The sequence below is a fragment of the Trachypithecus francoisi genome, unplaced genomic scaffold (genome assembly GCF_009764315.1).
Source record: "Trachypithecus francoisi isolate TF-2019V2 unplaced genomic scaffold, Tfra_2.0 Lachesis_group0, whole genome shotgun sequence".
NCBI classification, from domain to species: Eukaryota; Metazoa; Chordata; class Mammalia; order Primates; family Cercopithecidae; genus Trachypithecus; species Trachypithecus francoisi.
Window position 1 is genome coordinate 136,675,773 of NW_022681453.1, and position 15,146 is coordinate 136,690,918.

The following is a 15,146-nucleotide window of genomic DNA, read 5'->3' on the forward strand; positions in this document are numbered from 1 at the left end:
TAAGTCATAGCTTATTTTATTCACTTTTAGAAAGGTGCTATTTGGATTTTGCACATAGCTGTGAAAGTAAAAACAGGATTTATAATGCTGGAGATTGAGGAAGAGTTTTGCAACTCAAACCTCAAAGGAGAAGTATTGACTTCCTCAGCTTCCCCCTGACAAAGGAGATTAACGTCATTCCACTCTTCTAGTGACTAGCCGGCAGAGGGAATTAAAATAGATCTTTGTTGCGCCAGGCAGGAGGAATGAATGTTGGAAGCTCCCAGTGCTGCTCTCTTCTCAGCTCTCTTCTCCCTTTAGGAGCAGACAGGTGAAAGCTGGATGCTGATTAGCAAGGGCTTCCTAGCCTCCCGTGGGAAGTAAGCCAGGGTGGAGGCTCAGACACAGGTCCTCTAAGTAGGGGGCGTGGCTGTGATTCTGAGGGAGACTCCTGCTTGGCCCACACTTCCTGAAGGTTCAGTGTGGGGAGGCACAGGCATAAGAAGGCGTCGGTCTTGGGCCTTCCCTCACTCATGTTTAGGGCTGCACACCGTGCCCCACCCCACCCATCACCCACACCCCCTGCCCAGTGCCATTTCTCCCCCCACCTACCCCTCTGTGGCCTTTCCCCTTCCTGGAAGGGGACTATGGCTGGAGGGCAGATCTGAGAGGAGACCTAGAAAGAAAGAAAACAGGAAGAAGACGAGGGTAAAAGAATAAAAACAGGAGGCTTATTGAAGGAGGGAGGAGCAGGGGAGAGTGGAGGGCAGACAGATGGTTCCAGCAGGCTGGATGTTGGGAGGAACATGATGGGGGCTCAACACAGATAAGACTAGCTCTATTCTCGGCACTTCTATCAGAATTAGGCAAATCCTTAAGTTTTGTGACAGCCCAATGGCAGACATAAGAAGGTGCCCTCAGAGCTCTGACTGTCGGAAGAGAACTTGACCACTGTGCTCTGCAGTTGCTCCCCATCGAGGGACTCAGTATGGCAGGTCCAATCCCAGGAGACATCACCTGGGCTCCATGACATCCCAGTGGCCTTGCCAAACTTTCCTTCCATCTCTTCAACACAGGGGGCAGATCTGTGTCGCGGTCTGAAGGCTTCTCGGCCCCTCACAGCCTCCCTTTTTCCCTTACAGGTGTTCTCCCTAACACCTCTCATACGTGCAATTCCTTCCCATCTTAGCATCTGCTTCTTGGAGAAGCCAAAACAGCAGACAACTCAACACTGGGCATCATTGTTATGTTTATTTTACAGAAGGGAAAATCAAGGCACAGAGACATTAAATGAATTGCCTCAAGTTTTGTAGTCAGTACATATATAGTGGAGCTGGGAGTTGAACCCATCTGCTTAAGCCTCATGCTGCTCTTACTACCATTTTTCACATGGAGAAGCTGAGACAAGTTCAGAAATAAACGCACTGTCCCTAGGCTATTGTGGCTCAAATGCCCCAGGATACTGATGGGGCCCAATGAGCATCAAGCCTCCATCATCTTGAGTATCCAGTCTCCCGAGTAAGGACTGCATCTCCTCACACCTTTCTGGAGTGAGAGGGCAGCTCACAGGTGTTCAGGGACAAGTCCAGGCCCTCCAGTGGCATCCTACACATCTGCCAGGCATCAAGCATCTCCTGTCTGCTATCACATCTCCTCCTGGCTCGCAGCAGAACTGTCTGTGGTACACTCCAGTGACTGCAGAGTTCCTGAGACTCCAAAATTGCCATAGCCTTGTTGGCTTTCACTCAGTTCCAGGGAATTCTCAGAGGGTCTGAAAAGTTCTGGGGCAGGTTTGGGGCCAAATACCTGCTGCTTCTTTTTCTCCACACTTTTCACATCGCTGATCCCAGATACCTTTGCACAGAAGTGGCTTCCTTAGCTACATTCCCGTTGCCCCCAAGAAGACTACAGGCCGGGCGCGGTGGCTCAAGCCTGTAATCCCAGCACTTTGGGAGGCCGAGACGGGTGGATCGCGAGGTCAGGAGATCGAGACCACCCTGGCTAACACGGCGAAACCCCGTCTCCACTAAAAAATACAAAAAAAAAAAAAAAAAAAAAAAAAAAAAAAACAAAAAAAAACTAGCCGGGCAAGTTGGCGGGCGCCTGTAGTCCCAGCTACTCGGGAGGCTGAGGCAGGAGAATGGCGTGAACCTGGGAGGCAGAGCTTGCAGTGAGCTGAGATCCGGCCACTGCACTCCAGCCTGGGCGACACAGCGAGACTCCGTCTCAAAAAAAAAAAAAAAAAGGCCGGGCGCGGTGGCTCAAGCCTGTAATCCCAGCACTTTGGGAGGCCGAGACGGGTGGATCGCGAGGTCAGGAGATCGAGACCATCCTGGCTAACACGGCGAAACCCCGTCTCTACTAAAAAATAGAAAAAACTAGCCGGGCGAGTTGGCGGGCGCCTGTAGTCCCAGCTACTCGGGAGGCTGAGGCAGGAGAATGGCGTAAACCCGGGAGGCGGAGCTTGCAGTGAGCTGAGATCCGGCCACTGCACTCCAGCCTGGGCGACTGCGAGACTCCGTCTCAAAAAAAAAAAAAAAAAAAAAAAAAAAAAAGAAGACTACATTCTGCTAACCAGGGGACAGCTGCCTGGATTCAGGAGGGCTCAGATGAAACACTGCACAGCTGGGAAGTGTTGGACAGAGATTGAAGCCTGGGTCTGCCTGTGTGTGTAACGGCCCTGCTCTTCCTTATAGCAGAGGAGGAAAAACCTGAAAGAGAGGGAAGTCACAGAGTTAGGACACAAAGTGATGAATGGAGGTGGGGACAGTGATGCTCTTTCACGAGGAGAGATAAGGAGACCGGAGAGAGGGGGCATCTCTGGGAACATCAGGCTCCCCTCACAAATGGTTCTGTGGGTGACCATGGGCCAGGAGGGCATTCGACTTGTCTGGCTGTGTGAGGGCTGTTTGGGGAAGGGTCTGTCTGAGAGCTGGGGGCTTTGCCCACATGTCAGCAGGACCTTTCCAAATCCCTGGGATCACTGCTCTTTGAAGCAGTCACCAACCTTCTTAGCCTGGTCTCACCCACCCAGTGACTTGAGGCTTCTTCCAAAAGCTTCCTGGGTTCTCACAGGGCTTCCTTCTTATTCTCAACATTTCCACATCGTTAAGCCCAACTGCCACACCCTCCATGAAACCTGGCCCTTCTCTTGCTTCTAGGAAGGTGTGCACATGTGCGTGTGCAGGGGTGTGTGTGTGTGTGTGTGCATGCACACAGACCTAGGGACTCTTCTAGCCAGGCCCATGGACTGCTGGCCAGCCCCCAGCACAGGAGGACTGATGAGCCACAATGGTGATGGAGGGGTGAAGACCCCCAGCCAGTGCTGACAGTCTTTTAAGGAGGTGACAAGATAGGAAGGAGTTCCAGCAAAGGTGATCCCATTTCCTCTCATGCTGTGGCCTTGGACGTGGAAGGCCTGGGGAGGAATGACTGGGAGGATGCATGGTGAGAAGCTGGGGCAGGAGACTCAGGTGTGCCGGCAGTGCTGGGGAGACCGGCCTTGGTGCTGGCGGTGGAGTTAGTGGTGATAGTAGTGTGCAGAGTGAGGGCAGGGAGAGGCTATTGACAGAGGGTCTGGCTGAAGGACAACAGGGAGGGGTTGACTCTGAGGGTTGACTATGTGAAGTGGAGTTTGAAGAGGACTTGGGGGCTACTTTTGCCTGCTGCTTCCTGTGCCTCTGTGATTTCTTCTTTCATGCCCCGTCCCCAGTTAGCACAGTGCATCTGTGGGATTCTTCCAGTCTTGCCTGGTCTCTAAGGCTCCAACCACAGCACCTGCATCACCTAATTCTTCCACCTGAAACCTTCCTCTTTGACCTCCAATGTTCAGAGGCTCTGCCATGCCCTGTGGCACACTGGCCATCTCTTTTATCCCTTCTTTCCAATTCATTCACATTTATCTGACACCTACTCTTTACCATGCCCTGTAGAGCAGGACAATTCACAGATAATTTTAACCTATTTTTTTCTGGTTCTACCTTTTAAAGATCTAAATTCCTTAGGCAATGGTAAAGAGGAAGATTTCCCCTTTCCTCTCTTTCTAGACTGTAAACAGATTTCCTGGGCAGGAGGAGGCAGGGGGTGGGCGGGGCAGCTACGAATGTATAGACTCAGGTGAGTCACAGAGAACAAGCCCTTCTCTGCCTCTTGGGCAAAGCCCTGCAGTCGCTGCAGCACCCATGATCATCTGTAAGATCCAGTGGCAACAGGGCCTGTGCCCTGCTCCCTAGGCAGAGTCTTGGGAAGGAGCAGACCCTAGAGAGAGAATAGGTCTAGGCAGATGGCCATAACCAATGTTTTGGAGAGGCCCACGATGTGGTGTGGCATGGGTGCAGCAGTGACTCTGGCCTGCAGTGTGGCATGGGAAAGTGGGCACCGTAGCTGGACCTGAGGGCCAAGGCAGACGGGAACAGGGGACCACCTATGTGGCTCAATGGCTGCGGTATAGGTGGGAAGGTGTATGTCTGGTGAACACCTGCGTGGCAAGCAGGGGATTCAGGGAAGAGTAGTTACCAGCTTATTGCAGGGGGTTGCAAGGAGCAGAAAACTCAATAGAAGGTGGTATGAACAAGTGGGAGGCTTTGTGACTCTTGTGCTGGGAAGTCCTGAGTGGACAGCCCAAAGCGGTTGCAGCACCATAACACTGCCACCTGGTACCCAGGCACCTTAGGCCTGTTTTCTTTACCATTTGCTATGGTTTGAATGTGTCCACTCTAAAATCCAGGTCTTATCAATGTGATGGTATGAAGATGTGGGGGGTCTTTAAGGGGTAATTATGCCATAAGGGCTTCTCCCTTGTAAATGGGATTAAGTCTCTTAGGAGGCTTCATAAAGCATTTGGCTAGCTTGGTGGCTTGTCTTTCTGTCATCTGCCATGTGAGGACATGGTAAGAAGGCCCTCATCAGACCAAACGTTTGTGCCTTGATCTTGGACTTCTCAGCCTCCAGAACTGTGAGAAATAAATTTTTGCTCTTTTTAAATATTTCAGTCTATGGTGTTCTGTTATAGCAGCACAAATGGTCTAAGAAACTATTCTTTTATTAGGAAAAAAATAGCAAATTGTGGTTTTAGATTTAAGAGATAAATTTAATTCATGCAAATGATTCATCCTATAAAGATGAGTCATAAATACCAAAGAAGTGCATCCTTTTTTATACGTGTTTAAATATAGTCCACAAATATCAGTGCACTGCTAACTATAGCTACTCCTACAACTTCAGGTTATCTCCTACTCAGCCAAATGTCACGATTTTTTTTTTTCAGAATGAGGGTGCTTTATTGGAAGCTATTCTGACATCACTTTCCAGACTGTCTCATGGTCTTGGGACCGGGCATGGGAGGCAGGGACGGGAATCTTCTTGTGACTGTGGGCGGTAGCTGGAGGAATGGAGTGGTGCGAGGCAGCTCAGTTGTGGGCACTCCTTCGACTGGTGGATGTGGTCCGGATTGAGTAAGCCTTCAGGGGCCCAGGACCCGCACTGCTGGAGAAGCTCAGGGCATTACTGCCCATGGTTCCCCCGAGGGTCAGCCCGATGCCACCACCATTGCTACTGCCACCAGTGGAATTCACCACAGAGATATTCACGGCTCCCACTCCATCTCCGGCCAACCGGCTCTCCTCGCCCTCCAGCAGCTTGCGGTAGGTGGCGATCTCGATGTCCAGGGCCAGCTTCACGCTCATGAGTTCCTGGTACTCACGCAGCTGCCGCACCATATCCTGCTTGGCCCGCTGCAGGGCGGCTTCCAGCTCCTCCTGCTTGGCACGAGCATCCTTGAGTGCCAGCTCCCCACGCTCCTCAGCCTCGGCAATGGCGGCCTCCAACTTGGCACGCTGGTTCTTGATGTTGTCGATCTCAGCCTGCAGCCTCTGGATGGCCCGGTTCATCTCTGAAATCTCGTTCCGGGTATTCCGGGGGTCGTCCCCATGCTTCCCAGCTTGGGCCTGGAGGGTCTCAAACTTGGTCTGGTACCAGGCCTCAGCCTCAGCCCGGCTGCCTTTGGCCATCTCCTCATACTGCGCCTTGACCTCAGCAATGATGCTGTCCAGGTCCAGAGAGGGACTGTTGTCCATGGACAGCACCACAGATGTGTCGGAGATCTGGGACTGCAGCTCCGTCAACTCCATCTCATTGAGGGTCCTGAGGAAGTTGATCTCATCATTCAGGGCATCCACCTTGGCCTCCAGCTCCACCTTGCTCATGTAGGCAGCATCCACATCCTTCTTCAGCACCACAAACTCATTCTCAGCAGCTGCGCGGCGGTTAACTTCATCTTCATACTTATTCTTGAAGTCCTCCACCACATCCTGCATGCTCCGCAGCTCCGCCTCCAGGCGGCCCCCATCCACCTGCAGCGCCTCGAGCTGCCCCCTAAGGCCAGCGATCTGGGCCTCAAAGACGTCTGGGAGGCGGCTGCTCTTGGCCGACTTCTGCTCCTGCAGCAGCGTCCACTTGGTCTCCAGCAGCTTGTTCTGCTGCTCCAGAAACCGCACCTTGTCGATGAAGGAGGCAAACTTGTTGTTGAGGGTCTTGATCTGCTCGCGATCCTCCTGGCGCACCCGCTGGAGGGAGGGGTCGGCGTCCAGCCGCAGCGGGGCCAGCAGGCTCTGGTTGATGGTGACCTCGGGGATGCCGGCGCCCACCGGGCCCCCATAGGCGGAGCGCACGGCCACGCGCGGCCGCGAGGCGCCCAAGCCGTAGAGGCTGCTGCTGCCAAGGCCGCCGGGGCGCGCGGAGCTCAGGCGCACCTGGGCGCCGCAGCCCGAAAAGGCGGCTGAGCGCGAGGTGAATACCGGGGAGCTGAAGTGAATGGACATGGTGGCTGGGCCGGGATGGACCTAGCAGCGGGCTAGGAGGAGCGCGCGCTCGCTCAATGTCAAGATTTTACCAGTGAAAACTTAATCACTATTTTTCTTGCTGCATTAATTTCACCCCAACAAGCCTTTAGTACTTTAGTAATATTTTGTGCCATCTGAATAGCAGCAGCTGAATTTACCCAGCACATGCCACTAAAGCCAGAGTCATGTATTTCGAAGGGACCACTCAGGTTCATCACAGAGCAGAATGACACCTCTTGCCTCCTCAACTCTGCATCCTTCATATTCTGCTCCTGTGCAAAACTGTGTTTATGAAAAAGTACATATAACTTTAGGTCCTACTTCAGCCCCAAGACAGGTTTAAATCTGCACATGCAGCTTAGGCTGCATATCTGGGGATACCTGTGTGCATGAGGTCTCAGGCTACAAATCTTCATCTCATTCTACTCCTGAAGAGGGAAGAGAAGTGAGGAGTCCATGGGAAGGCTTCTAGACACTACAGTTAAGGCCACCATGCTGTTTCATGTGCAAAAGACGGGAGACAAAGGCTGGAGGAGCATGAGCTCACCTCAAGGTAAGACAGGCCAGGGACATTGGGTTGCAGGCTATAGAAGGGTTAAAAATGGGGCAAGGAAAGCTTCCTGTAAAATCACCAAGAGCAAAGTTGACTTTGTGGTGTATCAGGAAAGAATGTAAACAAGCTGGTCCAGTTGACTCTGGTAGAGGGAGCAGTAGGGCCTCGGGAAGGGCCCCTTAACTTTGGGGAAGCTGGCTGTGTCCTTTGGGGCAAAAAACAGAAGAAAAGGGAAGTGAGCCTATTCAACGCCTCTGCTGTGGGCGATACACTGCGCTAGATGCTTTCACTGCACTCTCTCATTTTCTCCTCAAGCCTGAATATAGGCCTTGCCACCCCGTTTTTCTGAGTAACAAGGCAGTTAAATAATTTCCAAAGAGCAACACCCTCAGAGCGTGCATGTCTGATCTTCAAGTTCAGGCTCATCAGCTTCAGAGACAGGGTCTGAGCAGGGGCCAGGGCGGATCCTGGTAGGCAAGGAAGTAGCAAAATGGCCTCGGGGCCCTGTTGGTCTCACGAAGGCGGTGCAGTCGGAGAGGCTGGACTCCACAGATGGCACCTGTAATAGTAGGAGGAAAAGAGTAGTCTGGGGCAGGGGTTCCCTTAGCCTGGGAGCGGCCAAAAGTGACCAGGCTAAAGGTTGATAACCTGGGCTCCTTACTTCTCTCAAGGTTGCCCTGACACTGTATTTAGGATTTACACATAGTGTTTTCAATTCTTTTTTTGCCAGTAAATGTGCAGGAGATTTCAGAGATACTCTCAACTCTTAATTGCTGCAATTACACCATCCCTAGACTGAGCGTTAAAAAAACTGCTTCCTGGTATAAGGTTTTGGTACTGTCTTAGCGGTTCGTGCCACCACAGGTAAAAATACCCGGATGCCCTTATGAAGTAGCCAAATGGAGTGCGGTCAGTACTGCAAGGAGTTGGCATGGGCATCAATTGCTTATTATTTTCTCCAGCCTATATCTATCTGCCTGCACTTGGAGTACTGATGAATTAATGCGATGTCGTCTCTGCTGCCTCTGATCAGTTTACATTAACGACCATGATAAATTATGTTGTAAATAAAAGTCATTTTCTTGACTTTCAGGTTTAAATGGCATCTGGTAACAGCTTCTGGGCAGCTCTTTCCAATATTTTATCGAAATGCTAATTAATACATAGGAAAAGATGAAAAGGCTCAATAATGCCGCAGACTAAGACTGAAACAACCTTATGAGAATTGGGGAGGAATCTGCATTCTACATGGTACAGCTATTTTAAAAAAGAAACCACTGTGGGTTTTGCCCTACATGGAGTGCCAGTGAAAGTGGAGCATCTAGGGTGACTCCGAGGTTTTTGACCAGAGCAACTGGAAGAATAAAATTATCATTTACTGAGACAGCACAGACTGCAGGGGAGCGGGTTTTGCCATGAGTGCCAGGAGACCCTGATTCTATATCCAAGGGAAGTTGTTAGGGAATTGAATATACACATCTGGACCTCAGAGAAGTCTGGACTAGAGAAAAGGCTTGGACCTTGTCAGTGTGGAGAGACTGGCTGAGAGAGGACAGAAGAGAAGGGAGGGGAGAAGAAGAGGGAGGCTGGAAGGGAAGAGGAGCGGATAAGTCTGTAGACTGAGCCTGAAGCCTTTGATACGTAGAGGTTAGGGAGGCAAGAAGGAACTAGGGAAGGAGACTGCAGAGGAGCACTCAGTGAGGTGGTTGGAGAACACAGAGTGGCATCTCCAAAGCTGAAAGGAAAAGGTGCTTCAAGAAAGAAGGAGCAACCACCTTTGCCTAATTCTGCTAATGGGTCAAGTAAGGGGAGGCCTGATTGTGGACCATCGGATTTAGCAACGTAGAGAACACTGGTGACTTCGACAAAAGTGTGTCTGGGGGAGGGGTGAGAAGAAAATTTGAGAATGGGAGACAGGGAGCTGTCTGGAGAGAACTCTTTTGAGTGCCTCTGCCTGGACAGGAGCTGGGGGAGATGTGGCGTCAAGAGGAGGCTCCTAAAAATGAGAAGTATTCTGGCCTGCTTGCATACCAAGTAAGAATTATCCAGCAGAGGGGAGAGACAGATAATGCAGGAGAGAGGGGATAAATGCAGGAGCGGAAGGTAGAAGGGGCTGGGATGTAACGTTCAGGTGGCAGGTTTGGCTTTAGATAAGCACAGGGACGATTCTTCCATGATACGAGGAGGGGCAGCAGAGTGCACTGGCACAGCTGCAGGGAGATGGGAAGATGTGGTTGGGGAAGGCTGTGGAAGTTCTTTTCTGGTTCTATTTCCTCAGTAAAATAATGTGCTTTCAAAGGGAAAGGCATATAGTAGTTCTGGAAGTGTAAATGAGCCTTTTGCTATTAGGCTTCCCAGTCTGGCAGCTGGACATCCTCCTCCCCAAAGCAAGAGTACCTGGATATGCCAAGGGGTTCTTACAGCTGGGACTCATAGACTTCCCTGGCTGATTGGAGCATCACTGCTGCCAGTAAAGCCCAAGGTATAGAGTATCCATAAAGTCACTATGGTTTGAACTTTTAATAAATTTTACTTCCATATAAAGTATAGATAATTTGTGAACCCAGAGATAATTTACAAAATATTTAAATAAAGTTGCTAATGTTTGATTTCGTTCTTTCTTTTATTTTGCAGGTGTGAGCTCTACGTTATGCTGAGATGGCTATGTACAAGTGTATCCAAAATGACCGTAGATACATTGAAAGTCCAATCAACTGTGCTAAATCTTGAATCAATTCTCTGTTGCCTTTTGCAGGTTGTTTATGTTTTGTATAGAAGTGGATGTTTTAAACATTCAAACTGCACAACATCTTTAGGGTTGCTCTGCTCACCTCTATTTCTTCTTCTCCTGCTAGGAAACCCCTCTATTCCTAGAACAAGTCTCTCCACCTCCTGCTCTTGCCTGATGCTGTATGGCTCTGATGGCCTCTCCTGTGTCCCCTTAGCCCAGGTGTTAAGTGGCCTCTGTTCCCTTAAAATAACTGTTTTGTGATGTTATTGGTCCCTTTTTAAAAATCCCCTCATTCCTCTTCTTTTCTCTCTGCTGAAGGGCAGCCTTACCATCTCCTTTTAAGAACAGAAGTCTTTTCTTTCTGCCTCTTAAAGTCAGTAGCTGGTTTGTTACCCAATAACAAAAGTCCACAATATCCTGACCTCAAAGACTAGAAAGGCAGGTGGTACTAAGGTCAGGGATTGGGAGTCTTAGAGAGCAAGCAACACATTGTCATCTCTCTGAAAAGTAAATTTCCAGTAGCTAGCAAGAGATTTATAAATGCTGAAATCTATTAGTCTACTAATTCCTTTCATACAATCAAAGATCTGTGCAAAGATTTATGTTCATCATAGTGTCATTCCTGGTAGTGAAAAACATGGGAGTAGCACCCATGCCTGTCAGTAGGGCGTGGATGGACAAAGTCTATTATTGAGTCCTATGCAATCATTCAAAATCATGTTTGATTATAATAGATGAGAAAATGATCATACTATAATGCTACTTGAAAAAAGAAGATATAAAACTGTATATATGTTCTGATCTCAAATTTTTTAAAAATAAAAATGTGTTTTTTATATATATAAACATATATATATGTTTATATTTAAAAATAAAAATCTGTTTAACTCTGAAATTTGTCTTTTTAACTTAAGGCTATATTATGGACATCCTTTTAGGATCATATTTACAGAATTGACTCATTCTTTAAAATTTTTTTTTATTATACTTTAAGTTCTAGGGTACATGTACACAATATGCAGGTTTGTTACATATGTATACGTGTGCCATGTTGGTGTGCTGCACCCATTAACTCATCATTTACATTAGGTATATCTCCTAATGCTATCATTACCCCCTCCTCCTTCCCCACAATAGGACCCGGTGTGTGATGTTCCCCTTCCTGTGTCCAAGTGATCTCATTGTTCAATTCCCACCTATGAGTGAGAACATGCGGTATTTGCTTTTCTGTTCTTGCGATAGTTTACTGAGAATGATGGTTTCCAGCTCCATCCATGTCCCTACAAAGGACACGAACTCATCCTTTTTTATGTCATTCTTTTAAATTATACAATATTTTATTGTATGGCTGAATTGAAATTTATTGAACCATTTTCTTATTGATGAAATTTAAGTGCTTTTAGGTTTTGTTCAGTTTTTAAAATTGTAAATGGACAATTTATAATTATATAGAACTATGAGGTAAAAAGCACTGATATGATTTATGAATACAATGTGAAATAATTAAATCAAGCTAGTTAACATACTCATCATCTCAAATAATTAACATATTTTGTGGTGAGTTCATTTGACATTTACTCTCTTAGCAATTTTGAAATGTGCAATACTCTATAGATTCACCATACTGTGTAATAAAACTCCGAAAAAGAAAAAAGCAACATATTCCTCCTATCTAACTGAAATTTTGTTCCCTCTAACCATTAGCTCTCTCCTTTCTCCCCACCCCCTAGCATCTGTAACCACCATTCTACTCTCTGCTTCTACAAGTTTGATTGTTTTAGATTCCACATATATGTGAGAATATGCAGTATTTGTCTTTCTGTGCCTGTCTTATTTCACTTAGCATCATGTTCTCCAATTCCATCAATGTTGTCACAGATAACAGAGTTTTCTTCTTCTTAAACGCTGAATAGTATTCTATTGTGTATATATGCCACATTTCCCTTATTCACTCCTCTGTTGATGGACATTCTGTAACTTGGCTATTATGAATAATGCTGCAATGAACATGGGGATGCAGGCATCTCTTTAACAAACTGATTTCACATCTTTTGGGTAAATACTCAGAAGTGGTATTGCTGGATCATATAGTAATTCTATTTTTAGTTTTGGAGACACCTCTAAAATGTTGTCCATAATGGTTGTACTAATTCATACTTCTACCAATAGTGCACAATGATTCCCTTTTTGCCACGTTCTTGCTGACATTTATTATCTTTGTCTTTTTGATAAAAGCCATTCTGGCAAATCTGAGATGTATCTCATTATGATTTTAACTTGCATTTTCCTAATAACTAGAAATGTTGAACATTTTTCCACTTACCTGTTGGCCATTCGTATGTCTTCTTTTGAGAAATGTCTACTCTTATGTATTTTTTTTAAAAAAGTATGCTCATGGCAGAAAATAACTTCAGTGTTAAACCACAGTTGTCTCTGGGAGGTTGAATATTGTGTAATTAAAACATTTTTAATTTTAAAAAGTGTATTTTTCATGTTTTCTATAACGAGTATCTTTCTTTTAGAATCAGAAAAATATACAAATAATTTAAAACAAATGCCTTGAAAAATGAACAACCTTACCTAGTATTCAAAGAAATGCAAATTAAAATGTTATTTTTGTTTCTATCTCAGTAAATAAGGAAATATGGAGTAAAAGAGTAATCTTCCTGCTAAGCATGTTTTGCGGTTGCTAGCGCTGCTCCGCCGCCCCGGGTGTGTCTGGAGGAACTCTCCCTGTTGCCTAACAACTGCTGTAATGTAACAGAAATAGAAACATGATGCCTCACATCCCTCAGAAAATGACTTGGCCCTTGGCCCTCCTGTGGATGGAGAGTATATTGAAGAGAAACCGGATATTTCTAAATTTGCTAAAATTCACTTTTCTCACTTGTTCTCAGATCACACTACTCTTGAGTAGCCAAAAATTTTGTTGCCAACTCAGCAAGCTAAGCAAACAATATTACAAGTCATGTTGAAACTGAAGTGGTCCCCATGGGCCAGTGAGTACCGTGCAAGTGGAGAAAAAATTAGCTGCTGAGTTAGGACGAACTGCTCCAATTTTGAAGGCACAAATGGGCATCATCTTGGGCCCAAGTACTACCCAAGGTGGACCTCTCAGTCAGGCTCTTATGCTCCCAGGTGTAGTTGTTGACCTTTGAGGCCAGAGGTGAACTCTCTCCCTGGATGCTCAGGGACAGCATCTCAGAGAGAGATGAATGGAAAAACCATGAGACCCTGTACACACTCTAGGTACAATGGATTACAAGGGTTGATAGCTCTTCTTAGTAATGAAAGCAAATATGCTCCATCTTTCTTGATGGCACGGTCCCTGGGAAGGAGACACTCTCTTAGAATGTCATTAAGTGACCATAGAATAAGCATGAAGTGAGTGGAATTATGTGGAAGGGATTCAGCATTTTACGCAAGCACTGGGCAGCCCCTGGGTATGGCTGTCCCTCCACCATGGCCAGTCTGTCTAATGCTTGGCCCACCCACCCAGATCCTCTTAGAAGCCACTGATAGCATTTGCCTCTGGGAATTCTGCAGCCTTTGCTGATGAGTCTCAGTTGACACCATCTGTCATTGCAGATACAGATGTCTCCAAACGGCAATTGCCAAAGGCTGTGCCACACAGCACACACCTGTCCACGTGCAGATTGATTCTGTTAAACTCTGCAGCTACCTTGTGGGCTTCTCTTCCCTGCCTCATTATCTGCCTGCAGACCTTCCTTCTGTGTTCTCTCCTCTTAGAGGCCAGATTGATCTGTATTTTTATCAAGATGAGGAAGGAGATGGTAGACTGAATCTACCTCTCCCAGTAATTCACTGTGCTACCTTGGGCCACCTGCTGGCCTTCTCTGAGCCTCTGTTTTCTTACCCACGAAATGTGGATTTGGACCCAGTTATCTCCAACCACCCAAGAGTCTGCGATTCTGCTACTAAGAAAAGCAAAAGGAAAGGACAAGACAGCGTGTGTTTAGTTGCTGGGAAAAGCTCAGTCTAATAATAAAAATAATAAGTATAAAAATAATTACCACCACTCATTCAAGCTTGCTTTGCCAGGTCTGCACTGTGATCTTTGCAGGGGTAATCTTACTGAATCCTCTGCTCCAACCCTACCAGGTGGGAACTACTTTTACCTTTATTTTTCTGATGAGAAGACTGAGCCTCAGAGATGTTAAATAACCTGCCAAAGCAGAGAGTTAATATGTTGGGATTCATCACAGACAGATCCCTCTGCTCTTGGGAAGCCCAGAGGTCAGAAGCAGGAGTGGGTCTGATTCAGGTGTGCTCTGAGGGCCAACTGTCCTTTCCAAAAATGCCTTCCTTTATTTAGACACCAACATCCTTGCTATTTTGGATTTTTCAATGAGCTTCCTTATTTTTTTCCTATTCTGTTCTATTCAGAAAAATGAATGAATGGGCCGGGCACGGTGGCTCAAGCCTGTAACCTCAGCACTTTGGGAGGCCAAGATGGGTGGATCACGAGGTCAGGAGATGGAGACCATCCTGGCTAACACGGTGAAACCCCGTCTCTAATAAAAAAATACAAAAAACTAGCCGGGCGAGGTGGCGGGCGCCTGTAGTCCCAGCTACTGGGGAGGCTGAGGCAGAAGAATGGCGTAAACTCGGGAGGCGGAGCTTGCAGTGAGCTGAGATCCGGCCACCGCACTCCAGCCTGGGCGACAGAGCGAGACTCCGTCTCAAAAAAAAAAAAAGAAAAATGAATGAATGAATAAATATAGGTTCCTAATGATACAAATTTAATTTTCTTCTAGAAATGAAAGTGTTTGTTTCTCTTCTTTTATTTCTCAAGCCAAAGTAATTATTTCCTCCTTCTTGGAAGTCCAGAAATAGTTTAAACTTTAATTAAAAGTCTTATGGTTCAACAATTGGAATGAGGATCAGGTAATAATGAAGAAACTCCGTGAACACCCCGAGGAGAACCAGCACCCCCTCCATTGGTTATTTTAGCTCAGCCCACAGCTAACAGCTCAGCTCAGAAGGTTCCTACCACCCACTCCACTTCCACCACCTTTTAATA

The 15,146-nt window shown here is 47.0% G+C and overlaps 1 protein-coding gene across 1 annotated transcript; it reads right to left on the reverse strand.

The window, feature by feature from the left end:
• Positions 1-5,231: 5,231 nt before the first annotated feature.
• On the reverse strand, positions 5,232-6,848 carry LOC117083908 (keratin, type II cytoskeletal 7-like). Its single transcript, XM_033212100.1, has one exon. It carries the CDS (start codon positions 6,795-6,797, stop codon positions 5,388-5,390), a length of 1,410 nt encoding a protein of 469 aa, XP_033067991.1. The 5' UTR covers positions 6,798-6,848; the 3' UTR covers positions 5,232-5,387.
• Between the last annotated feature and the right edge of the window lie 8,298 nt (positions 6,849-15,146).